General features: G+C 45.6%; 1 protein-coding gene across 5 annotated transcripts; it reads right to left on the bottom strand.

The window, feature by feature from the left end:
- Positions 1–389: 389 nt before the first annotated feature.
- On the bottom strand, positions 390–25,702 carry hao2 (hydroxyacid oxidase 2 (long chain)). 5 transcript variants are annotated; one of them, XM_078408671.1, is made up of 9 exons: positions 25,535–25,702; positions 18,306–18,438; positions 17,913–18,065; positions 13,855–14,006; positions 11,488–11,771; positions 8,913–9,134; positions 7,051–7,209; positions 4,132–4,201; positions 390–585 (listed from the first exon to the last, which is right to left on the bottom strand). In XM_078408671.1, the coding sequence occupies exons 2-9, from the start codon at positions 18,311–18,313 to the stop codon at positions 530–532; spliced, it is 1,104 nt and encodes a 367-aa protein (XP_078264797.1). In that variant the 5' UTR covers positions 18,314–18,438; positions 25,535–25,702; the 3' UTR covers positions 390–529. The 5 variants fall into 5 exon arrangements, with proteins under 5 accessions (XP_078264797.1, XP_078264796.1, XP_078264794.1 ...); XM_078408670.1 differs by lacking the exon at positions 25,535–25,702 and adding an exon at positions 24,094–24,207; XM_078408668.1 differs by lacking the exon at positions 18,306–18,438.
- Between the last annotated feature and the right edge of the window lie 916 nt (positions 25,703–26,618).

Raw genomic sequence — 26,618 nt, 5'->3', positions numbered from 1 at the left:
GGAAGAGTCTAGGACTATAGCCTCAGAATTAAAGGATGTTCATTTAGTAAGGGGATGAGGAGAAATTTCTTTAGTCAGAGGGTGGTGAATCTGTGGTATTTTTTGCAACAGAAGGCTGTGGAGGCCATCAGTAGATAATTTTAAGGCAGAGATAGATTCTTGATTAGTACAGGTGTCAGAGATTACGGGGAGAAGGCAGGAGAATGGGGTTAGGAGGGAGAGATAGTTCAGCCATGATTGAATGGCGGAGTAGACTTGATGGGCCTAATGGCCTGATTCTACTCCTGTTCCTTATGATCTTATACAAGTGAACAATATGAATGATTTCTCACACATTTACAACTCAACAGCTACTGCATTGCAAAATCAACTTAATCAATATATGCTGATTTGTTTATTTGCCTTGCTACAGTGTTTTTCCAATTTAGATCACATTTGTCCAAAATAGTCTTCTCCTTCGAGATGGATTAATCTCCCAGCGATGTTGCCCCTTCCAATTGTGCTGTTCCATATCACTTGAGGAATCTTTCTAAAGCTTGGAGAACTGAATGAGGTTCCTGTTGATCTCGGAGATATTTCTGCAACCTGTATTGGAAACAGGACATTGGGGATATAAGATGAAACCAAACTGCATGTAATACCGACAGCAAAGATCCTGAAAATGGAAGAAAATATAGTTTTTTCCTATGAGAGCTGGATAGGGTGCAGTAAAGGTTTACCAGGATGTTGCCAGGACTTCAGGCCCTGAGCTATCGGGAGACGTTGGGCAGACTAGGACTTTATTCCTTGGAGCACAGGAGGATGAGTGATCCTATAGAGGTGTAAAAGATCATGAGGAGAATACACAGAGTCTTTTACCCAGGGTCGAGGAATCGAGAACTAGAGGACATAAGTATAAGGCAAGGGGAAAGATTTAATTGGAATCTGAGAGGCAACATTTTTACATAAAGGGTGGTGGGTACATGGAGTGAGCTGCCATAGGAGATAGTTGAGGCAGGCACTATAACGCCATTTGAAATGTCGGTGGGCCGAAGGGCCTGCTTTCGTGCTATATCTCTGAGCTAAGCTAAACTAAGCTAAGTAACCTGAGGCGTAAGTTGTTTTACACAAAGGGTGGTGGGTGTATGGAACGAGCTGCCGGAGGAGGCAGGGACTATCACATTGTTTAAGAAAAATGTAAACATATAAATCAGGAGTGTCAAACTACCGGCCCGCGGGCTACATCCGGCCCACGAAGGCGTCCAATCCGGCCCTCGGGATAATTTGGGGAAAGAGAAAGTATATTCGCCACCATTTATTATGTATCTGTAACGGCAGCCGCTCTCTCTCACCGCTCTCTCTCCCCCTCACAGCTCTCTCTCACTCTCTCTCCGCCGCTCTCTCTCTCTCTCCCTCACCGCTCTCTCTCCCCCTCACTGCTCTCTCTCTTTCCCTCTCCGCCGCTCTCTCTCTCTCTCCCTCACCGCTCTCTCTCCCCCTCACCGCTCTCTCTCTCTCTCTCCCTCACCGCTCTCTCTCTCCGCCGCTCTCCCTCTCTCTCCCTCACCGCTCTCTCTCCCCCTCACAGCTCTCTCTCACTCTCTCTCCGCCGCTCTCCCTCTCTCTCCCTCACCGCTCTCTCTCCCCCTCACCGCTCTCTCTCTCTCTCTCCCTCCGCCGCTCTCCCTCTCTCTCCCTCACCGCTCTCCCTCTCTCTCCCTCACCGCTCTCTCTCCCCCTCACCGCTCTCTCTCTCTCTCTCTCCCCGCCGCTCTCTCTCCCCGCTGCACTCTCTCTCCCTCGCCGCTCTCTCTCTCTCCCTCACCGCTCTCTCTCCCCCTCACCGCTCTCTCTCTCTCTCTCCCCGCCGCACTCTCTCTCCCTCACCGCTCTCTCTCTCTCCCTCACCGCTCTCTCTCTCTCCCCCGCCGCTCTCTCTCTCTCACTGCTCTCTCTCCCCCTCACCGCTCTCTCTCTCCCTCGCCACTCTATCTCTCTCCCTCGCCGCTCTCTCTCTCTCTCTCCCTCACCGCTCCCTCTCTCTCTCTCTCCCTCACCGCTCTCTCTCTCTCCCTCGCCCCTCTCTCGCCTCTCTCTCCCTCGCCGCTCTCTCTCTCTCTCGCCACTCTCTCTCTCGCGGGACAGGCCATTCGGTGATGCGGGCAGGAAGGGGCCAGCACTGGGGAAGGTGGGGAGTCTCAGCTTTGTTGTGGACACCGGGAAGTGCCTGGGCTGCCGCCACAGAGACCGCCACCATGTACCTGAGACCCAGGTGAATGCGTGGATAGAGGCTGGTGGGAAGTCGTAGCTGGTAAAGAAAGGAAGTAGGGAGGGAGGGGGTGAGGAAGGGAGCAGATGAGAGAAGGAATGATGTTTAGGGATGAGGGAAGGGAGGGGATTTAGGGATGAGGTAAGGAAAGAGAGAGAAGGGAGGGGAGTGGGGGAGTAGTTGGAAGGAAGGAAGTGGGGATGAGAGAATGGATAGGTGGAGGAAAGGGAGAGGGCAGGTGAGGGAGAAGGTGAGGGTAGAGAAGGACAGGAGAGGTGAGGGGAGAAGATGTGAGCGGAAGGAAGAAAGACATAAGGAGAAGGATGGGGAGTGGGGCCTTCAGGTGAGATGATGGACAGACCATCTTTCACCATGCCAGGTAGCTGCTGTCTGGCTGTTCACTACCCAGCCAGCCCATTGTGGGCAAAACATAAACACTGGAGGAAGACTGTAAGACAGGGGAACAGAATTAGGCCATTTAGCCCATCGTCTACTTTGCCATTCAACCATGGCTGATCTGTTTTCTCTCTCAACCACATTCCATTGTTTTCTTTCTCCCTGTAACCTAATCAAGACCGATCAATCTCTGCCTCAAAAATACCCAATGTCTTGACCTCCACCGCTGTCTGCAGCAATGAATTCCACAGATTCACCACCCATTCCTCCTCATCTCCATTTTGAATGTATGACCTTTTATTCTGATGCTGTGACCTCTGGTCCTAGATTCTCCTAGTACTGGAAACATTATTTCCACATCCACTCTCGGGCCTAGATACCAATCATAAAAGTAATGCTTGCTAGGTAATCTTCTTGATAAGAAACAAAATTCGTAAAGTGAAACACTTTGTAGTTATAGCAAAGACTGAGACACATGAGAGCAGGTTGAACAAATTAAGGCAAGGAGAGCTGTAGGAGCAGGCGCACGTGCGTCCGTACGTGCACAACTGATCCGGCCCGCATGAAGTCGCATTTTACCCATTCCAGCCCGTGACCTAAAATTAGTTTGACAGCCCTGATATAAATGGATAGGATAGGTTTACTGGATAGGGGCCAAACAAACGCAGGCAGATGGGACGAGTATAGATGGGACATGTTGGTCGGCATGGACAAGTTGGGCAAAAGGCCTGTTTCCACGCTGTATGACTCTATAATTCTATGAGAACCAGACAAGGTTCTGTCTGAAGTAAGAACAGAGTTCTCCAAAATAAAATCTTACCACATGGGCCACCGTGCTGGTTTACAATTGATGTTATGGGGAAAACTAAGTGGTTTGTACCGATGCAGCCTGGTCTGATAATCATTTCAAGTTTTAAAGATCAATTTTATACCGGTAATGAAAAGGAACTGCAGTTCGTGGTTTATACCAAAGATAGATGCAAAATGCACCTCAGGAGAATATGGATAGGCGATGTTTAGGGTTGAGACCCTTCTTCAGACTGATTGCAATAGGGAGAGCGGAGGGAAAAAAAGTCTGAAGAAGGATCCTGACCCAAAATGTTGCCTATCGTGGGAAAAATCCCATTGCATTCACCTTATTTATTTCACAATTCAATACTGTAAATCCTTTAATTTGAAACATAATGGATGGCATAGTAGCATAGCCACTGCCTCACAGCACCAGAGACCCACGTTTGGTCTTGCCCTTGGATTCTGTCAGTATAGAGTTTGCATGTTCTCCATGGGTTTCCTACGGGTGCTCCGGTTTCCTCCCACATCCCAAAGACACGCGGGTTTGCAGGTTAATTGGCCCTCTGTAACTTGCTCCTAGTGTGTAGGGAGTGGATGGGAAAGTGGGGGTAACAAAGAACTAGTGTGAACGGGTGATTGATGGTCGGCATGGACTCGGTGGGATGAAGGGCCTGTTTCCATGCTGTATCTCTTACCAGACAGAGCCATTGATAAACGGAATTCATCATTCAGTATCTGCAAAATCTCCTTGACGCCCTCTTCACCCTCAAGAAAAAAAACACACATGATTTTTGTCAAGTCTTGGTATTTTTCAAATATCAGATCGGCCAAGCATATAAATGTTTCGGTTTCGTACATAAAAGTTGTACAATTTATTTCTGTTTCTCATAGAAAGAGTCAAGTCAAGTCAAGTCAAATTTATTTGTCACATACACATACTCGATGTGCAGTGAAATGAAAGTAGAATGACTGATATTGTATCTGCAAATGTCTTTGATATTGTCCAATATGCAGGAACGGGGTAGTGATTGTGGATGATCAGCCATGATCATATTGAGTGGCGGTGCTGGCTCGAAGGGCTGAATGGCCTACTCCTGCACCTATTTTCTATGTTTCTATGTCTATGCTTCTATAATCGTTATTCTTTAATAAGTCCCAAATTAATAAAACTACTTTTGGTAGGAATGAAATAATTTATACAGCAGTTACTTTGCAGACTATAGAGTTGTTGTAATCCAGATGTATATCTTGAGTTAGCTACAATAATCTACATCTGGATCACTCTCCCACCTCCACAGTCACAGAGAGGGTAGAGAGACACTTGGAAGTTGAGAGTGGGGCAGTGGAGAGTGATCAAAGGTTCAGAAGGGTGGCATGATGGCGCAGCGTTAGAGTTGCTGCCTCACAGCGCCAGAAACCCCGGTTCGATCTAGACCAGACATGTCCAAAGTCCGGCCCAGGGGCCAATCGCGGCCCGAGGTCAGATTTTATACGGCCCGCAGCTTCCGTTTTAAAATGTATTATTTATGGCCCGCCAGCACTGTCTAACAGAATGAAGGTAGGGGGAGGGGGAGAGGGGAGAGAGGAGAGGAGAGGAGAGGGCGACTACACCTCCCGGTGGTTAGCACTGCCCGACCTCCCCCCCGAGCGGGAGAGGCGACGGCGACTACATCTCCCGGCGCATTAGTTAAAGGTCCGGGGGGGAGGGGGGGGAGGAGCGCATTAGTTAAAGGTCCGGGGGGGGGGGAGTGCATTACTTAAAGGTCCGGGGGGGGGGCGCAGAGCGCATTAGTTAAAGGTCCGTGGGCCGGGGGGGTTAACAGACAACATATAATTATCCATGATAAGTTACCTAATGCATTTCCATTGGCCCTTGGGTATTTTCACATTATCAAATCTGGCCCTCTTTGAAAAAAGTTTGGACACCACTGATCTAGACTATGGGTGCTGTCTTTACAGAGTCTGTACGTTCTCCCCGTGACCGCGTTGGGTTTCTCCAGGTGCTCCGGTCTCCTCCCACATTCCAAGGATGTGCAGGTTAATTGGCTTTAATTTTTTTTATTGTAAATTGTCCCAAATGTGTAGATGGAGCTAGTGTACGGGGATCGCTGGTCAGTGCAGACTCGGGCTGAAAGGCTTGTTTCAGCACTAAAGTCTAAAGTAAAGTAAAGTTCAGGGAGAATGGTAACATCAGAGGTTGAGGGGAGACTTAATAGAAGTAAAAAAATGATGAGTGGCATTGATAGGGTCGACAGTCTGAACCTTTTCCCACAATGGAAATGTCCAACACCATAGGGCATAATTTTAAGGTGAGAGGGGGAAAGTTTAAAGGAGATGTGTGGGGCAAGTTTTACACAAAGTGTGAATGGCGCCTTGTACTTGCTGCCAGGAGGCAGTACCATAGGGTGATTTGGGAGGCTTTTGGATAGGCACATGGATATGCAGGGAATGGAAGGATATGGGTCACGTGCAGGCAGACGAGATCCGTTTGACTTGGCATCATGTTTGGCACAAACATTGTGGGCTGAAGGGCCTGTTCCTGTGTTGTTCTGTGTTCTAAAGGGCAGAGCCAGAGATGGTGAACATTCAATGAATTTGGGGCTTGTGGAGTAGAGCAATGTGGGCATGGGAGAGTAGCCATGGAAATGTACAGCACAAAGCAGGCCCTTCAGCCCACCTTGTCCATGCCGACCAAGTTGGCACACTGGGCTGCTCCCATTGCCTGCACTTGGCCCATGCCTTCTAAACCCTTCCTATCCATATCTCTGTCCAAATGTCTTTTCAACGTCATGATTTTATCCACTTCGATAGCTTCCTCTGGCAGCACATTCCAGATACAGACTACCCTCTGAGTGTAAACGTTGACACTGAGGTCCCTCTGAAAACTCTCCCCGTTCACCTCAAGGCTAAATCCTCTGGTTTATGAATCTTCGATCCTGGGAAAAAGACTGAATGTTCACTGTATCCATTTCACAATTCAATGCTGTAAATTCTGTTATTTTAAACATTTTATGGGCAGCCCAGTGGCGTAGTTGGTAGAGCTGATCCACACGATCCTAACCTCGGGTGCTGTCTGTGCGGAGTTTGCACGTTTCCCCCGTCACCCGCGTGGGTTTTCTCCAGGTGCTCCGGTTTCCTCCCGATCCCAAAGACCTGCAGGTTTGGAGATTAATTGGTCTCTGTAAAGTGCACATAATGTGTAGAGAGTGGACACTACATAATAGTTCTATGTTATCCTGCTTTCGTATCCACTCCCTACACATTAGGGGCAATTTACAGAGGCTAATTAACCTACAAACCTGCACTTTGGGATGTGGGAGGAAACCGGAGCACCCGGAGGAAACGCCGATCAATGTCGGCGTGGACTCGGTGGGACAAAAGGCTTGTTTCCATGCTGTATCTTTCAACCAATTAATTAAATCATTTATGATTATTAGGTGTGATGCATGAATGAAGGGGTCAAGGGAACGTTATTCTTCAGAGAGGCCTGAACTCAATTGTCCATCAAAGGTCCTCATCAGATATTTAAGGATAACCAGCATTGTTCTTGCAGGGACCATGTGGAGATGTTGGAGGTTGGCAAGAGTCATGAACATGAAGCAACAACGAGTTACCTTGTAGGCAAGGCCCCAAACCACAGGCCGACCAATAAAGACACACTTAGCACCAAGGGCTAAAGCTTTCAGCACATCACTTCCAGTTCGGATCCCACCGTCCAAGTAAACCTCAATTCTTCCTTGTACCATCTCCACAATCTCTGATAGGGCATCTATCTGCAAACATTCAAACCAGCATTAATTGCTGACACAAGGAACTGCAGATCCTGGTTTACAAAATGAAAAGACATAAAGTGCTGGAGTGAGGGGGCGGCACAGTGGCACAGCAGTAGAGTTGCTGCCTCACAGCAGTAGAGTCCCGGGTTCAATCCAGACTACGGGTGCTGTCTGTGTGGAGTTTGTACGTTCTCCCCGTAATCACACGGGTTTCCTCCAGCTGCTCCGGTTTCCTCTCACATCCCAAAGACGTGCAGGTTTGTAGAGTAAGTGGCTTCTGTAAACTGTCCCTTGTGCTTAGGATAGAGCTAGTGTACGGGGTGTTTGCTGGTTAGCATGCCGAAGAATCTGTTTCCGTGCTGTATATCTAAAGTCTAATGAGTGCAGTTTTGATTTGATTGTATAATTGATGGATTAATTGACTGAGCAATTTATGGAACTGGTGCGCTACAACGCTGAGAACTATGTTCTGCACTCTATCTTCCCCTTTGCTCTACCTATTGTACTTGAGTTTGACTTGATTGTATTTATGTACAGTATTATCTGATCTGATTGGATAGCATGCAAAACAAACTTCGGTGCATGTGGCAATAAGATACCTTAACCTAAGACCAGGGATTATTTTTTGGCCTTGCGTGTGAAGTCAATAATTAGAGTCACAAAGCCATCGAGTCATCTAGCGTGGACACAGGCCCATATCTTCTAACCTCATGCCTCATCTTCATTAGTCCCACCTGCCACATTTAGCCCATATCTTCCAAACGTTTCCTGTCCGTGTACTATTACAAATGTCTTTTAAATATTGCGATAGTACCTGGCTCAACTACCTCCTCTTGCAGCTCCTTCCAAATACCCACCACCCTCTGTGTAAATGTTGCCCCTCAGGTTCCTATTAAATCTTTCCCTTCTCACCTGAAACCTATGTTCCCTAGTTTTTGATTCCTCTAACCTGACAAAAATACTGTGTATTCACCATCTCTATTCCCCTCATTATTTTATACACCTTTATATGATCATCCCTCAGCCTCCTGCACTCCAAGGAATAAAATCCTCGCCTGCCCAGCATCTCCCTATAGCTCAGGCCTTTGAGTCCTGGCAACGTTCTCAGAAAACTTCTCTGCACCCTTTCCAATTTAATGGCATCTTTCCTATAACAGATTGATCAAGATTAAACACAATACTCCAAGTGCCGCACCAATGTCTTGTACAACTGTAACATAACATCCTAACTTCCATATACAATATCCTGACTAATGAAGAACAATGTAACCTTTGGTTTAAAAAAAAACTCTGTGCATTCCCCCTATCTATTCACCTCATGGTTTTATACATTTCTACAAGATCACTCTTGATTAGTAAGATCATGATCACTCTTGATCATTCTAGATCATTCTTGATTAGTAAGGGCGTTTCTTGATTAATAAGGGTGTTTCTTGATTAATAAGGGTGTTTCTTGATTAGCAAGGGTGTCAGGGGTTACGGGGAGAAGGCAGGAGAATGGGATTGAGAGGGAAAGACAGATCAGCCATCATTGAATGATGGAGTAGACTTGATGGGCCGATTGGCCTAATTCTGCCCCTATCACTTATGTACCCCATCAGCCTCCTGCACTCCAAGGAATAAAGTTCGTGAGAAAACAAAAGTGATTGTACTCCTGGGAGAAGGCAATGAGGACGGGAGGCGAGAGGGAGGGATAAACTGACCGTGGCTGGTCCGCCGTCGAGCTGCCTCCCTCCGTGGTTGGACACAATAATACCTTGGACACCATGTTCTACAGCCAGCTCTGCGTCTTCCTTGGTTAGGATACCCTTGATGATTATGGGCAGGCGGGTCAGTGAACGAAGCCAGTAGATGTCTTTCCAAGAGATTGATGGATCAAGAGAATTAGCCGGCACCCCATACACCTCAGCTCCATTAAGTTCCTGCTGGATTAAAAATTAATCACGTAAGCACAATATGTGGATGAGAAACTAGACCGTCATTGTAGTTGAGGCTTGGAGGAGCGGTGCATTTTGCCTCACTGTTTTGAAATTTCCTTGGGTTGATTCAATCTCCATCTTCTATCACTAAAGATCAGTGATATTATTGCTGGATTCTAAACGTAATCTGTGGACACCATTTCATTTTCTGCGGGTCAGGCAGCATCTGTGGCGGGAATGGACACACAACTTTTTGGTCAGGACAGTTTTTCAGACTGTTTGTGGATTAATTGATTAAAAGATACAGCCTGGAAAAAGGCACTTCGGCCCATTGAGTCCACCCTGACCATTAATCTAATCTGGGCACTCTAGGGCAATTCGCCGATTAGTTTAGTTTAGAGATACAGCAACAGCATACAGCAATGTACCCTTCACCCCAACCGAGTCCATGCCAACCATCGATCACCCGTTCACCCAGCTCTATGTAATCCACTTTTTAATCTACTCCGTTCTCACCAGGGGCAATTTTACAGAGGCCAATTAACTTACAAACCTGAAGATAGACACAAAAACCTGGAGTAACTCAGCGGGACAGGCAGCATCTCTTGAGAGAAGGAATGGGTGACGTTTCGGGTCGAGACCTTTTATCTGACTCGCTCGTCTTTGGGACGTGGAGTACCCGGGGGAAAACCACGCCGTCACAGGGAGAACGTGCCAACTCCACGCAGGCAGCACCTGATATCAGGATCAAACCCGGGTCTCCAACGCTGTGAGGCAGCGGCTCTACCAATTCCCTCCACACCATACTCCAATCAGTCTGAAGACCCAAAACATCACCTGTCCATTCCCTCCACAGATGCTGCCTGACCCTGAGTTCCTCCAGCACATTGTGCTTTGCCTAAGATTCCAGCATCTGCAATTTCTTGTGTCTGATACTATATCAATATTACTTTTGTTGAACAAAAAGTAGTTTTGAAACAAAAATCACTGTAGTTTAAAATTATGAGTTTTAAGCCATGTTCATGACTGCTTTTAACTGCTGAACTGTCTTTAAATTGTAATACAGAACAATGAATTACATGTCAAGGGGCGTAAAAAGCCATAAACATAATGAAGCACGCATAGCTACAAAATAATAAGTAGAGCCGGTATGCACTGGCAAGCTCAGTATGTTCATTCAGCTTAGAATTATGATCGACAGAAATGGAAAATTAGACTTAAAACTAAATTGGCCTTAAACTATGGAGAAAAACAAGAAAGTCAACTGCTTCCTATACCTAAGGATAAAGACAAATGGACCAATGATAATTTGTCTGACGGATCGTTTTCATTTCGGTTCATACAGCAGGGAAACAGGCCCTTCACCCATCCCGTCCATGTTGACCAAGATGCCCCACCTAAGCTAGTCCCATTCGCCCGCTTTTGCCTCATATTCCTCGAGACCTTTCCCATCCATGTACCTGTCCAAATGTCTATTAAATAATAGAAATAAGACAGCGGGTTAGGCAGCAACCCTGGAGAATATGGATAATTGATGTTTCAGATCGGGACCCTTCTTCAGGACCCCTGTCTTTAAATGTTGTTTCAACTACCTCATCTGTACCTTTGTTCCATATACCCACCACCCTCTGTGTAAAAAGATTGCCCCTCACATTCTTATTTCATCTTTCCCCTCTCACCATAAACCCATGTCCTCTGGTTTTTGGTTCTCTGGGTAAAAACCTCTGTGCATTCACCGTATCTATTTCTCTCATGATTATACACCTCTATAAGGCCACCTTCATCCTCCTGCACCACGGATTACAGTACTAGCTTGCCGCACCTCACCTTATAATTAGATCCTCAAGTCCTGGCAACATCCTCGTAAATCTTCTCTGCACCTTTTCCAGCTTAATGGCATCTTTATCATGTAACAGGTCTACAGAACTGTGCACAATACTCCAAGTGCATCGTTGCGAATAGATAAAAAGACTATGACTTTAAACTTTAAAGATACAGCACGAAAACAGGCCCTTCGGCCTACCGAGTCCGCACCGACCAGCGATCACCCCGTACACTAACACTATCCTACACGCTAAGGACAATTCTATAACTTACCAAAGCCAATTAACCTACAAAACTGTACGTCTTTGGAGCGTGTGAGGAAACCGGAACACACACAAAAACACTAAACGGTCACAGGGACAACGTGCAAACTCTATACAGACAGCACCCGTAGTCAGGATTGAACTTGGGTCTCTGGCGCTATGAAGCAGCAACTCTACCACTGCCCATAATGCTGGAGGAACTCAGCTGGTCAGGCACCTTCCATCCAAGGCTGATATCAGAGAAGTTTATGAAATATCTAGAAAGTTCATACCTCAAAAATGCCGTCGAAGTTTTTGACTTTGAGGTGGGGCGGCAGTTTAAAGTTGTTCCTGATGTCATTTCTCCGCTTGCCGGTGTAGGGCACATCCACTGTCAGGACAATGGCCTTGTATCCGTGCGCCTCCACCCTATGTATCAACTGCTCAGAAAGCTTACGGTTCCGGTAGACATAGAGTTGAAACCAACGAAACCCATTTGGAGCTGCAGCTGAAATCTCCTCCACAGAACAGGTGGCATATGTGCTGGCAATGTAACAGGTATTCATGGCTTCTGCAGCTAAAAATACAAACATCTGCATTTAAAGACACAAAGTACTGGAGTAACTCAACGGGTCGGGCAGCATCTCTGGAGAATATGGATAGGTGACGTTTTGGGTTTTGGGTCGGGACCCTTCTTCAGACTGATTGTGGAAGGGGAGTAAGCTGGAAGAGGTGGGGACAGGACAAAGCCTGGTGGGTGATAGGTGGAGACAGGTGAGGGGGTTTTCATAAGCAGATGGTTGGACATAATGGGCCAAAGGCCCTGTGCTGTACTGTTCTATGTTCTAGTGTAGGCTTTTTGCTTATATAATTGAATCCCTGGAAAGCATTATGCCCAAATTTGTCAAATACTTATTCCAGGGTTCTGTGTGCACATAGATTCATAGTCATAGGTGTGGAAACAGGCCCTTTGGCCCACACCGGCCAACATGTCCCAGCTACACTCATCCCACCTGCCTGTGTTTGGTCCATATCCCTCCAAACCTGTCCTATCCATGTACCTGTCTAACTGTTTCTTAAATGTTGGGATAGTCCCAGCCTCAACTACCCCCTCTGGCAGCTTGTTCCATACACCCACCACCCTTTGTGTGAAAAGTTTATCCCTCAGATTCCTATTAAATCGTTTCTTCATCACCTTAAACTTATGTCCTCTGGTCTATTCTCTTACTCTGGGCAAGAGACTCTGTGCAGATATTACTAGTTTTACTTTTAGAGATACAGCGTGGAAACAGGCTTTTCGGCCCACTGGGTCCTCGCCGACCATCTATCACCTGTACACTAGTTCTATTCTACACACTGGGGACAATTTACAGAAGCTAATTAACCTACAAACCTGCATGTCTTTGGGGCGTAGGAGGAAACTGGAGTAAACCCACGTAGTCACAGAGAGAAAGTACAAACTCCGCACAGACAGCACCCTTAGGACCAAACCCAGGTCTCTGGCGCTGTGAGGCAGCAGCTCTACTGCCGCGCCACCGTACGATTTCCCATGCACATGCATAATTTGAGGGCATGGTGCCATGAATGCCTTGTACAACCATTGACACCTTGTCACCATGGTATTGCGGGTGAGAAAATATGCTGCTCCATTATTATCCTTGCCAGGAGAATTAAAGGGAAATAATAATGTCCATGCATCCATTAATATCAACATCAATTCACACTTCATAAAGGTGGATTCCCCCAACCCTTGGAATCTAGAATTTTGGGGTGGTACGGTGGCACAGCAGTAGAATTGCTGCCTCAAAGCGCCAGAGACCCGGGTTCGATCCGAGCTACGGGTACTGTCTGTACAGAGTTTGTATGTTTTCCCCGTGACCTGTGTGGGTTTTCTCCGGGTTCCCCCCACACTCCAAAGACGTACAGGTTTGTAGGTTACTTGGCTTCGGTAAAAATTCTGAATTGTCCCAAGTGTGTGGGATAGTGCCAATGTAGTATCGGTCATTGGTCAGTGCCGAGTCGGTGGGCCGAAGGGCCTGTTTCCGTGCTGTATCTCTAAAGACTAAACTAGAGGGTTAAGGCAAGAGGGAAAGATTCACATCATTGTCTGCCTGGGCCATAGAAAACCACAAACCTAATATCTGGTTGACTAATAATATAAACAAGATCAGCCATACAAAAAAGTACGTCATTAAGTTATACAGCACGGAAACAACCCTTTGTCCGACAAAGATGCCCCATCTACATTTGTCCCGCATGCCCGCATTTGGTCCATATCCTTTGAAATCTTTCCTATCCAAGTACTTGTCCAAATGTCTTTTAAATGCCATTATAACTATTTTGTTATAGTCCCTGCCTCAACTACCTCCTCTGGCAGCTCGTTCCATATACCTCCCATTCTCCGTGTGGAAAAGGTTGCCTCTCAGGTTCCTAGTAAATCTTTCCCCTCTCACCTTAAACCTATGTTCTCTGGTTCTTGATTCCCCTACTCTGGGCAAAAAACACTTTATAAAGCCTCAGCATGTTTCAGGCATATAAAGAGTCAAGGTTCGTGGCATTCAGAGTATTTCATGATATGGTGGTGCAAACATGCGCCTGTTTGTGGTATTGAAATTAAATGAGCAGCTAAGTTTGTTATGGGATTATCTGCAAGGACATACCGCGAGCTGTGCTCATCTCTCCATCATGCCAGGCCATGCAGTGAAAGGCAGTGGGTGCGATCCCAATGGGAAAATTGATCTCCGTGCCCTGCATGGTTGTCCTTGTGTCCGTCACTGAAACATCTCGCAGCATCCGTGGGCGTAGACGGATCCTGCAAATTCACCAAACGTTTGAAATCAGATTAGAATTCTTCCATCCGCGTAAACGATTGATTGAATTTTAGTTCAGAGATACAGCGTGGAAACAGGCCCTTCGGCCCACCAAGTTTGTGCCTACCAGCAATAATCCGCACACTAGTTCTAACCTATACACTGGGGACAATTTACAGAGGCCAATTACCTCTACAAACCTGGACATCTTCGGGATGTGGGAGGAAACCGGAGGACCCGGACAAAGGTCACGGGCAGAATGTACCAATTCCATACAGACCATACCCGTAGTCAGGATCGAATCTAGGTCTCTGGCGCTGTGAGGCCACTTGAACTAGCATATTTATCATTTAAAATATCACATGAAAAACTCATTCAAAGCAAAGTGGGGAAAACATTTTTCTCGTGCCATGAAATATTTGTCAGTATCGGACATATCCTTAAATTGAAAGATACAGTATGAAAACAGGCCCTTCCGAACATCAAGTCCACACCGACCATCGATCACCCATTCACACTAGTTCTATGTTATCCCACATTCTCATCTATCCTACACACTAGGGGTAGTTTACAAAGGCCAATTAACCTGCAAACCAGCACGTCTTTGGGATGTGTGAGGAAACCGGAGTAATACATCCAATTTTGGGATCCCATTATATTAAAGCCACAGAAAGGGCACAACAAATGGCATCATAAATTTTTAAATTGTCTATGAATTAAAAGTTCGGTTTTACAAAAGCAGAAAAGATAAAGGACATTTAATGGACATCTTCAAGATTCTGTGAAATTAATGTTTTACTACACTGATGCAAGATCAAAGGTCTATATCTCTGCAATTATTTTGTTAAAATCAACGTGCAAATCACTGGACTTAATTGCAATGTGCTGGAATAATTCAGTGTGTCAGGGGTTATGGGGTGAAGGCAGGAGAATGTAGTTGAGAGGGAAAGATTGATCAGCCACGCTTGAATAGCGGTTTAGATGATGGGCCAAATGGCCTAATTCTGCTCCTAGAACTTAAGGATAGACACAAAAAGCTGGAGTAACTCAGTGGGACAGGCAGCATCTCTGGAGCGAACTAATTGGTGACATTTCGGATCGAGACCATTCTTCAGACTGAAAGTCACAGGAAAGGGAAACAAGAGATATAGACGATGTAGAGAGATCTAGAACAAATGTCTGAAAGATATGCAAATGATAGAGGAAACGGGTCATTGTTAGCTGTAGCTAGGTAAGTATGAAAAGATGGTGTGACTTGGGTTTAGGAGGGATGAAGAGTGAGGGAATGCAGGGGTTACTTGAAGTTAGATAAATCAATATTCGTACCACTGGCTGTAAGCTGCCCAAGCAAAATATGAGATGCTGTTCCTCCAATTTGCCTTTAGCCTCCCTCTGACAATGGAGGAGACCTAGGACAGAAAGGTCAGTGGGAATGGGAAGGAGAATTAAAGTGTTTAGCAACAGGGAGATCAGGTGTGCCAGGCGAAGGTGTGAGCGAAGGTGTTCAGTGGAACAATCGCCCAGTCTACGTTTGGTCTCGCCGATGTATAAGAGACCATATCTTAAACAACGGATACAGTAGATGCTGTTGGAGGAGGTGCAAGTGAATCTCTGCCTAACCTCACCTAAGAACTTATGGGTCAGGCTGAATCCCTGAAGACATGGACAGGTGATGTTTCGGGTCAGGACCCTTTTTCTTGAGTCTGAAAAAGGGCCCCGATCCAAGACATCACATATCCATGTTCTCCAGAGCTGCTGTCTGGGTTACTCCTGCACTTACTCCAGAAGACATAGGTTCAATGTGAAGGGAAATGGATATAATAGGAATCCGAGGGGTAACTTGTTCACACAAAGGGTGGTAGGTGCATGGAACAAGCTGCCAGAGGAGGTAGTTGAGCAGGGACTATCCCGTCGTTTAAGAAACAGTTAGACAGGTACATGGATAGGACATGTTTGGAGGGATATGGACCAAACATAGGCAAGTGGGACGAGAGTAGCTGGGACATTGTATCTGTATCACTCTATGACTTTGTGACTTTTTTTGTAAACCAGCATCTGAAGCTCCTTGTTTCTACACTAGGACTTAATTGCAACACATTTTAAAATTATATCCAGAGGTTCATGAACAGGAATGTTCTCCTGGACTCACTTAAGCCTGTCTTTGATAAATGTTGAGGTCTTTGTTAGGTTGTGATCAGGACTCCTGGCTAGTTTGAGTTGGTTGAGGAGGATTGGAAGTGAACATTTTTGTGATGTAGAAGTAGCTCTGGAACGATTCAGACATTCAGGACAGAATCCTTCCAAATGGACTTCAACTATTATGTCCCCGTTCCATCAGAATTGTGTAGGAAGGAACTGCAGATGCTGGTTTACACCAAAGATAGACACAAAATGCTGGAGTAAGTTAGCGGGACAGGCAGCATCTCTGGAGACAAGGAATGGGTGACGTTTTGGGTCGAGGCCCTTCTTCAGAATTAAGGGTCAAGACCCAAAACGTCCATTCCTTCTCTCCAGAGATGCTGTCTGTCCCGCTAAGTTACTCCAGCATTCTGTGTCCATCAGAATTGGACACTCTGGTTTCCAATCTCCACTGGCCCAGGCAAAGACTGTCATCGTGGAATCTTCTCTTCAAAGTTTCAGACCCAAACAAATGTGATTATTTTGTTATTAAGAATTGCAGCAAAAACTGCATGAAATCTAGAGTTGACTTTATTTGGTAGATCAAAATTCAGAAATAACTATTCATTAGTTTAGTTTAGAGATACAGCATGGAACCAGGCCCTTCGGCCTAACGAGTCCATGCTGACCATTGATCACTTGTACACACTAGTTCTATGGTATCCCACTTTCTCGTCCACTCTTTCTTATCTACAATTTAAAGAGGCCAATTAACACTACAAACCCACACATCTTTGGGATGTAGGAGGAAACCGGAGCACCCGGAGGAAACCCACGCAGTCACAGGGAGAAAGTGCAAACTCCACACAGATAGCACCCATAGTCAGGATTCATTTTGTGGCTACACCTAACCAAGTGGAAGAACTGGAGTTCACTAAATTTCAGTGAAACTTCATTCCCTATAATCCTTTAATACTGCATCTCAGAGACCTGATTATGAGAGGCATAGAAATAGGGTAAACAGTCAGAATCTTTTTCCCCAGGGTGAAAATGTAAAACACTAGAGGGCGTGGCTTTAAGGTGAGATGGGCAAACTTTAAAGGAGCTTTGCCGGGCAGGTTTTTTTACACAGTGTAGTAGGTGCCTGGGACACGCTGCCAGGGGTGGTGGTGGAAGCAAATATGATTGAGGCGTTTCACGGGCTTATAGATAGGCATGTGAATATGCAGGGAATGTAAGGATATGGATCACGTGCAGGCAGGGGAGATTAGTTTATCTGTTCCACACTATATTGTGGGCTGAAGCGCCTGTTCCTGCTCAGTACTGTTCTATGCTCTTTGTTCTATGAAATGGATTGAAGAGACAGCATTGCGTGCACGAACAAATACACTGTCCAGAAGTAAATGCTTGGTGTTTTTTTTTTACACAGAGAAAAATGCGTGCCTGGAATATACTGCCAGGGGTGGTGGTGAAGGCAGATACAATCGCAGTGTTTAAGGTTTTTTGATAGGCAGGAGAAGAATGCTGGAGTAACTCAGCGGGTCAGGCAGCATCGCAGGAGAACATGGAGGGGCAACATTTTGGGTCGGGACCCTTCTTCAGAGTGAGAGACACATGGATATGTTGGAGGGATATGGATCACGTGCAGGCAGAGGAGATTAGTTTAACGTATCTTGTTCGGCATGGACATTGCGGGCCAAAGAGCCTGTTCCTGTACTGTGCTATGTTCTATGCTTGTTACTTCACAATTCAGGCACTTGGATCTTGTGAGCATTTAGTGGAATACAAACCTTTTATAAGCCATCAGATTGTCATCTCTAGTGCAGCACTCGTCAGCACCAGCAGCATAGTAATCCCAGGTGGTTTTGGATAAATGTTCTTTCGCATACATCTCAAAGTCAGACAGACATACCAAAGACATCTCTGGATCATACACAGAGGTTCTGAAACAGTAATGGTTGCAGGAATATTTTAACACATGCTTCAAACTCCAGCACATTGCAGAAGGAAACCCAACCGCAAAGTCTAATTTTATTCCTTTACTTTAGACTTTAGAGGTACAGCTCGGAAACATGCCCTCTGGCCCACCTAGTCTGTGCCGACCAGCGATCACCCCGTACACGAACAATATCCTACACACTAGGGACAATTTACAATTTTATCAAGCCAATTAACCTACAAACCTGTACATCTTCGGAGTGTGGGAGGAAACTGGAGCACCCGGAGAAAACCCACGCAGTCACAGGGAGAACGTACAAACTCCGTACACACAGCACCTGTAGTCAGGATCGAACCCGGGTCTCTGGCGCTGTAAGGCTGCAGTAATGAATCAAAACTGAGAGTCAACGTAAGGACGTTCATCGCGTTAGAACAATTAGGAGATAAAGGTGAGGAATGATTATGGTAAACCAACATCACAAGATATCTCATTTGCCCGAGTTTGTCCCTGCCCCACCTCTCATAGAGTCACAGTCCTACAACATGGAAACAGGCCCTTTGGCACACCTTGCCCATGCCAACCAAGGTGCCCCATCTACTCCAGTCCTACCTGTCTGCGTTTGGCCTATATTCCTCTAAATCTTTCCTATCCTATTTCTTTTCCAGCTTTCTCTTCCAATGCCCTCCCACCCCCCCCCCCCCCCCCCTCACTCCTGACCTGAAACATTGTCTGTCCATTCACTCCACAGATGCTGCCTGGCCTGCTGAGTTCCTCCAGCACTTTGTGTTTTACATTCATGATTTGTAAGGTTCCCAAACTGGGAAAAGTATCATCTAAATGCACAAGTGGCACGAGCTCGTGGTCTAAAATCCTGACACCACTGGGAGGCCATCTTTTACTGCCCAACACTATTGGGTCATGAGAAGATGGCTCACCTCTGGTGAAGGTATTCCTGTGGTGTTGGAGTGGGGTTCCACCATTTACTTCTCAGTCGCTCAAAGCGTCACAGATCCATACAACATGGAATCAAGCCCTTCAGCCCAACTCGTCCATGCCGACCACCTACCCGCGTTTAGTCCACATCCCTCAAAACTTTTCCTAGCTATGTATCTGTCCAAGTGTCCATTAATACCAAGGTACACCCTCAGAAATACTAGGGGACCGAGGATCTAGTGGGAGGGAGGAACTGAAGGAAATTCACACTAGTCTGGAAACAGTGTTAGGTAAATTGTTGGGAATGAAGGCAGATAAATCCCCAGGGCCTGATGGTCTGCATCCCAGAGTACTCAAGGAGGTGGCCCTAGAAATTGTGGATGCATTGGTGATCATTTTCCAATGTTCTATAGACTCTGGATCAGTTCCTGTGGACTGGAGAGTATCTAATGTAACCCCACTTTTTAAGAAAGGAGGGAGAGAGGAGGAATTATAGACCAGTTAGCCTGACTTCAGTAGTGGGGAAGATGCTCGAGTCGATTATTAAAGATGTTATAGCTGCGCATTTGGAAAGCAGTGACAGGATCAGAGAGTTGTGAATCTGTGGAATTCGCTGCCACAGAAGGCAGTGGAGGCCAATTCACTGGACTTTTTCAAGAGAGCTCTAGCTTTAGATATAGCTCTTAGGGCTAACAGAATCAAGGGATATGGGGAAAAAGCAGGAACGGGGTACTGACTTTGGATGATCAGCCATGATCATGTTGAATAGTGGTGCTGGCTCGAAGGGTCGAATGGCCTACTCCTGCATCTTTTTTCTATGTTTCTAATGCAGGACTTCCAGTCTCTGAACTACTCTTGCACCCAAAATACCAAGCAGCAGATCCAGCTGAATCCAGATCAATAATCTTCCAATCTCTCCCGGAAACAAAATAATACAGGCCATTAAATCCTGTGAGCTGTCTCAGCCATTCGATGCAATCATGGCTAATTCTGCAATACGGTAGTACCATACTCCCGTTGTCTTTTCCTGTCAAAACTATTTCCTGTTAAATCTCCTTAAATATAGAAACAAGGAACTTCAGATGCTGGTTTACACAAAATAATACAAAGTGCTGGAGTAACTCAGCAGATCAAGCAGCATGGCCAGATGACATAGGGGGTCGTCTAAAGAAGAATCTTGACTCGATTCATCACCTATCCATGTTCTCCAAAGATGCTGCCGCGTTTTGTGTCATTCTTGTTGAGAAGGTCTGAAGCAGGGTCACCTATTTATTTTTTCCCAAGAAGCTGCCTGACCTGCTGAGTTACTCCAGTTTTTTGTGTCCTTCTAAATATTATCAGCCTCCACAGCCCCACACCGTCCTTTTCTTTCCTCATCGCAGTCCTAAATGTTTCGTTTAGTTTACAGATACAGTGTGTTACAGATCCACGCTGACCAGCGATCAGCCTTATACCAGTTCTATCCTACACACTAGGGACAATTTACAGAAGCCAATTCTTCTACAAACCCGCATATCTTTGGAGTATGGGAAGAAACCGGAGCACCCGGAAAAAACCCAGGCGGTAGGACAAACTCCACACAGACAGCACCCATAGCCAGGATTGAACCCTAGTCTCTGGTGCTGAGAGGCTGCAGATCTACCGCTGTGCCAAATGTCTCATTCCACATTCTGAATCTGTATCACACGGTACTAGACTCCTCACACAGGAGCAATATCCTCTCTCTAACTAGCCGACCAAAGCCGATCAGAACTTCTGCATTTCAGTGAGCTGTCCTCTCATCTAGATACAGACCCACTTGACCCAATCTCTCCCCTTCAGCAGTTCCACCCTTCCAGGTGGACCTTCATTGCATCCCCTCTATGACATATATAGAGGCTCAACTTGTCCATGCCGACCAAGATGCCCCATCTAATCTAGTTGCAGTTGACTGCGTTTGGCCCACATCCCACTAAAACTCTTCCCACCCATGCACCTGTCCAAATGTCATTTAAATGTTGTCGTTGTACCTGCCTCAACTATCTCCTCCGACAGCTCATTCCATTTACCCACAACCCTCTGTGTGAAAAAATTGAACCTCAGGTTCATATATAATTTCCTTAAACTTAAACTTATGTCCTCTATTCTTGATTCTTCTACCCCAGGAAAACCACCCTGTGCAATCACCCTTTCTATTCCCCTCGTCTATGCTGACCAAGATGCCCCATCGAATGTAGTCCCATTTTCCCATGTTTGGCCCATAATCTTCTAAACCTTTTTTATCCATGTACTTGTCCAAGTATCTATTGTAGTACCTGCCTCAAACACCTCCTCTGGCAGCTTGTTCCATAACCTCTCTCTGTGTGTAAAAGTTGCCCCTCAGCTTCCTATTAAATCTTCCCCCCTCTCATCTTAAACGTATGTTCTCTATACTTATACAAGGAGGGAACAACTGCACACAATATTCTGCTTGTGGTCTCCTCAAAGCCCATTATAAAGGCAGTCAGACATACGTTCTCAATAGCTATTGTATTGAAGGTCAGCATGACACTTGCCTTCCTAAATGAGTGCCCTACCTACCTATTTGTTTTCAGTGAGTGGTGAACAAGAAGGTACAGGTCTCTTTGTCTATCAACATTCCCCAGTCTACATTTATTTAAGTAAAGCACAATCTTCGTGACTTCCCTGTTAAAGCATAACGTCACACAACAATAAACCCTCGTAACAGACCATTGTGGGGAACTGGTGTCCGTTATTGCTGATTGTCTACTATAATTGAGCATGGGATTATAAGTAGTAGAAACAAGGAACTGCAGATGCTGGTTAATAAATAAAAGAACACAAAATGCTGGAGTAACACAGTCGGTCAGGCAGCATCTCTGGAGAACATTGACAGGTAACGTTTTGGGTTGAGACCCTTCTTCCGACTCTCGGTCGGGAACTGGGCCTGGAATCTGGGTGAGTTACCGGCCTCGGCCTGCTGGCGGCTGGGGGAGAGGTGAGGATTGACAAGATCAATGGTCAGGGCCCACGGGCGGCCAGCGTGCAGGTGTGCGTCGGCAGTGGCGCGGCGGCAGCAGGCGTGGGCTGCAAGTGGCCGAGGGTTTACTGTATTTGTCCATTCACTGATCTTCACTAAATTGTTCACAAAATGCTGGAGTAACTCAGCAGGTCAGGCAGCATCTCAGGAGAGAAGGAATGGGTGACGTGTCGGGTCGAGACCCTTCTTCAGACAGACTCACTAAATTGTTTGTGTCTTTGTATCCTTCACACACTCTCATCTGCAAACCTATAAGTACAGGTGCTCCCCGCCTTACGATGCTTCAACTTACGATATTTTGATTTTGCGAAGGTGCAAACGGCAGTGACCCATAGCGAGCCGCAGCTCGCTTCCGGCCACGTGATCACGTGTATTCAATGCATTTCGACATACGATATTTTCGGTTTCCGATGGGTTTCTCGGAACGTAAGTTGAGGAGCGCCCGTATTACAATTGGTTCTGTACTTACAATGATTCTTTCTTACCTATAGCCTCAACTATGAAATTCTATGGACTGTCTTTGGTTGCAATAAGGACTTTGTTTTTTTTTGCACTAGTATGGTTATTTATTGAATTTTTGTTTATTACATATAATTTATGTATTGTGTTTACTAGCCTGTCATACTGCTGCAAGTAAGGATTTAATTGTTCTGTTGTTAGCAGACATGACAATTAAACACTTAACGACTCTCTTGACGATTTTAAGTGGATGAAAATGTAATTAGTTGGTATGGAGAAGTGTCTGAAATGTAACTACTTGCTTTGCCACACAACATTATTCCCATGTCAGCAGGCTGGGACTAATATTCTAGTGAAATGAGTGATGGAAGCGGTGGAAGGTTCTGATGGAGGGGAATGATCAGAATGTGATTGAGGCATGGAGAACAGTGTCGACAAGAGCTAGTCAAGGTGAAATGGAGACACAATGGAGACATTGCGGTAATATATAATATTTATCAATCATAATATATATCTATTATATTACTTTAGTTTAGTTTAATTCAGAGATACAGTGCGTAAACAGGCTGCTCGGCCCACTGAGTCCATGCTGACCAGCGACCCCACACTCTAACACTATGCTACACACTTTGTGCTTTGCCACACAACATTATTCCCACTGACAAGACCCTTCAGCCCAACTTGCCCACACCAACCAAGATGCCCCATCTGCACTAGTCACACCTTCCCGCGTTTGGCCCATATCCATCTAAACCTTTCTTATCCATGTACCTGTCCATGTTTTTAAAATGTTGTGACAGTTTAACTTCTCAATGGCCTCATTTGATCAGACATTCATTGTACAGAAGAGAATGATGCATGTGGATATGCCTGAAATGCAGGGATAAAGATTATGTGCAGGCAGTTGAGGTGGTGTTGGCAGGATATCCACATTGAGATCGCTAAGCATCTCAGACTCAATCACAACAGGTTGCTTTAGAAGTAGGACACCTACATTTAAGGACAAGCAAGATCATGCAATGTTTTATTCTTAATTGTTTACTGTATGTCGTGTTGTTACTTACGAGCAAAGCACCAAGGCAAATTCCTTGTATGTGTACATACTTGGCTAATAAAATGTATTCAATTCAATTCAATTCGATAACTCCAAATCTAACTAAGATGCACAAAGTTGTTTCCAGATTGCACCTTTTAAATGTTTCTATACGATCATGCTTTCTGTAATGTGCTTAATGGAGAAGTATCCATGCATAATCAAATATTGATTGATTGATCAAAAGATACAGCATGGAACCAGGCCCTTCGGCCCACCGAGTCCATGCCAACCTTTGATCACCCGTTCACACTAGTTCTATGTTATCCCACTTTCTCATCCACTCCCGACACACTAGGGGTAATTTACAGAGTGCCAATTCACCAACAAACCCGCAAGTCCTTGGGATGTGGGAGGAAACCGGAGCACCCGGAAGTAACCCACGCAGTCACAGGGAGAATGTGCAAACTCTACACATGGACAGCACCCAGTCAGGATTGAACCCGGGTCTCAGGCACTGTGAGGCAGCAACTGTACCAGCTGCACCACTGTGCCGCACAAATTTTGGTTTAGTAAAAATACCGTTACCTTTTGAAAGTGAAATGATCTACTTCTAACCAGCACTTGAGTCCCAGTCAGATGCAATGGCAGTAAACCTTGTTGTTGCTTATTTCCCAGGCTAGCACTTTGGTCTCTGGTGTATTGCAGTGGCAGAACTCAGTTAACCAAGCCTGGATCTGTAATCATCTAAAAATCCTTCTGTAAATCAGGAAGGAGAAAACAGAGTTGCTGCGGTCCTAAAGCCTGCCTACTCACTAAATCTGCGCCACTTTGCTCACGCCAATCCATTGGCTTAAAAACAACAAAGAATAAAATCTCTGCAGAAATAAACTCCTGATGAGTTCTCCCAAGTTACGATACATAGTCTGAAATGTGTTTTTTTTTAAAATGGGCCAATTTTAAGTGACTTTAGTGTAAAGTTAATCACACTCCCTGCCAGATGACTCATTGCGTAATTATCTTTCTGGTTAATGATCATCGGACATCTAACAAGGTCCAAAAGTGCTGGAGTAACTCAGCAGGTCAGGCAGCATCTGTGTAGAACATGGACAGGAGATGTTTTGGTCAGAACACATCTTCAGATGTTTCTACATTTAACAAGGTGTTCCGTTGTGATGACCCACAGAAACAAAGGGAGAGGCAGCAACATTACCGTGTGGGACAAGTTGGGGCCTGAGAAGCGGAGCAATTGGAAGCCATTTTTGATGCTGAACAAGCAATTTCTCAGCCATGCTACAGTGATGGGTCCCAACAAAGGGGTGGAAATGATGTTATAAGGAGATAAATACACTCTCATCTGCAAACTTATAAGTATTACATTTGGTCCTGTACTTGAGTAATTGCTAGATACTAGAGTATTGAAGAGTACCACACAGGAACAGACTCTTCAGCCCACAATGTCTGTGCTGAACATGATGCTTAGTTAAACTAATCTCATTTGTCTGTATGTGATCCATATCCCTCCATTCCCTGCATATCCACGTATCCATCAGTCTGAAGAAGGGTTCCGACCTGAAATGTTGCCTATTCGTGTTCTCCTGAGATGTGGCCTGACCAGCTGAGTTACTCTAGCACTCATCTCTTGCCCATCTGAAAGCCTCTTAAACACCACTATGTTTTCTATGTTTTCTATGTTTCTACCACCACCTGCCACCACCTGCCACCACCACCACCACCCCGGCAGCGTGTTCCAACCCCCCCCCCCCCCCATGTAAAAAAGCTTGCCCTGCATATCTCCTTTAAACTTTGCCCCTCTCACCTTAAAGCCATGCACTCCAGTCTTTGATATTTCCACCCTGGGGAAAATGGTTCTGATTTTCTGCCCTATCTATGCCTCTCATAATTATATATATTATGAACAAATAGAACTTAAACACAGATCCCTGTGGCATCTTGCTCCTCACTGTCACCCACCACAAACAGATCAATTTATTCCATGTCGGAAGATGGGTCCAGACCCAAACGTCACCTTTCCATGTTCTCCAGAGATGCTGCCTGACCCGCTGAGTCACTCCGGCACTGCATGTCCTCTTCCATTTATTCCAACTCTATTTCTGTGGCAGAACTCAGTTAACCAAGCCTGGATCTGTAATCATCTAAAAATCCTTCTGTAAATCAGGAAGAAGGAGAAAACAGAGTTGCTGCGGTCCGAAACCCTGCCTACTCACTAAATCTGCGTCACTGCTCACGCCCACTCCATTGGCTTTAAAACAACAAAGAATAAAATCTCTGCAGAAATGAACTCCTGATGAGTTCTCCCAAGTTACGATACAAAGTCTGAAATGTGTTTTTTTTAATGGGCCAATTTTAAGTGACTTTAGTGTAAAGTCAATTACACTCCCTGCCAGAAGACTCTTGCATAATTATAGAAACATAGAAAATAGGTGTAGGAGGAGGCCATTTGGCCCTTTGAGCCAGCACCACCATTCATTGTGATCATGGCTGATCATCCACAATCAGTAACCTGTGCCTGCCTTCTCCCCATATCCCTTGATTCCACCATCCCCTAGAGCTCTATCTTTTAAATTCATATAGTGATTGGCCTCCACTGCCTTCTGTGGCAGAGAATTCCACAAATTCACAACCCTCTGGGTGAAAAAGTTTCTTCTCACCTCAGTTTTAAATGGCCTCCCCTTTAATCTTAGACTGTGTAAGTGGTTCTGGACTCCCCCAACATTGGGAATATTTTTCCTGCATCTAGCTTGTCCAATCCTTTTATAATTTTATACGTCTCTATATGATCATTGACCATTCAGAGGCCATGCTGCAGGATGCACTGAGCGAAGTCGACTGGAACATGTTCCAAGCAAGTTCCAGAGACGTAAATGAGTTTGCGGAAGCGGTTACGGACTTCATTGCCACAATAGCCGATACCATCATCCCCACGGTAAGGGTCAGTATCTTCCCTAACCAAAAACCCTGGGTGGACAGGTCTATTCGCGTGGCCTTGAATGCTCGCACCGCTGCTTACAACTCCGGTCTGGCATCCGGCAACATGGACGACTACAAGGGAGAGTCCTACCGACTGCGAAGGGCAGTGAAGGATGCAAAAA

Source organism: Rhinoraja longicauda, chromosome 12, assembly GCF_053455715.1.
Source record: "Rhinoraja longicauda isolate Sanriku21f chromosome 12, sRhiLon1.1, whole genome shotgun sequence".
Taxonomy (NCBI): Eukaryota; Metazoa; Chordata; class Chondrichthyes; order Rajiformes; family Arhynchobatidae; genus Rhinoraja; species Rhinoraja longicauda.
This window is presented reverse-complemented; position numbering and strand designations above follow the sequence as displayed.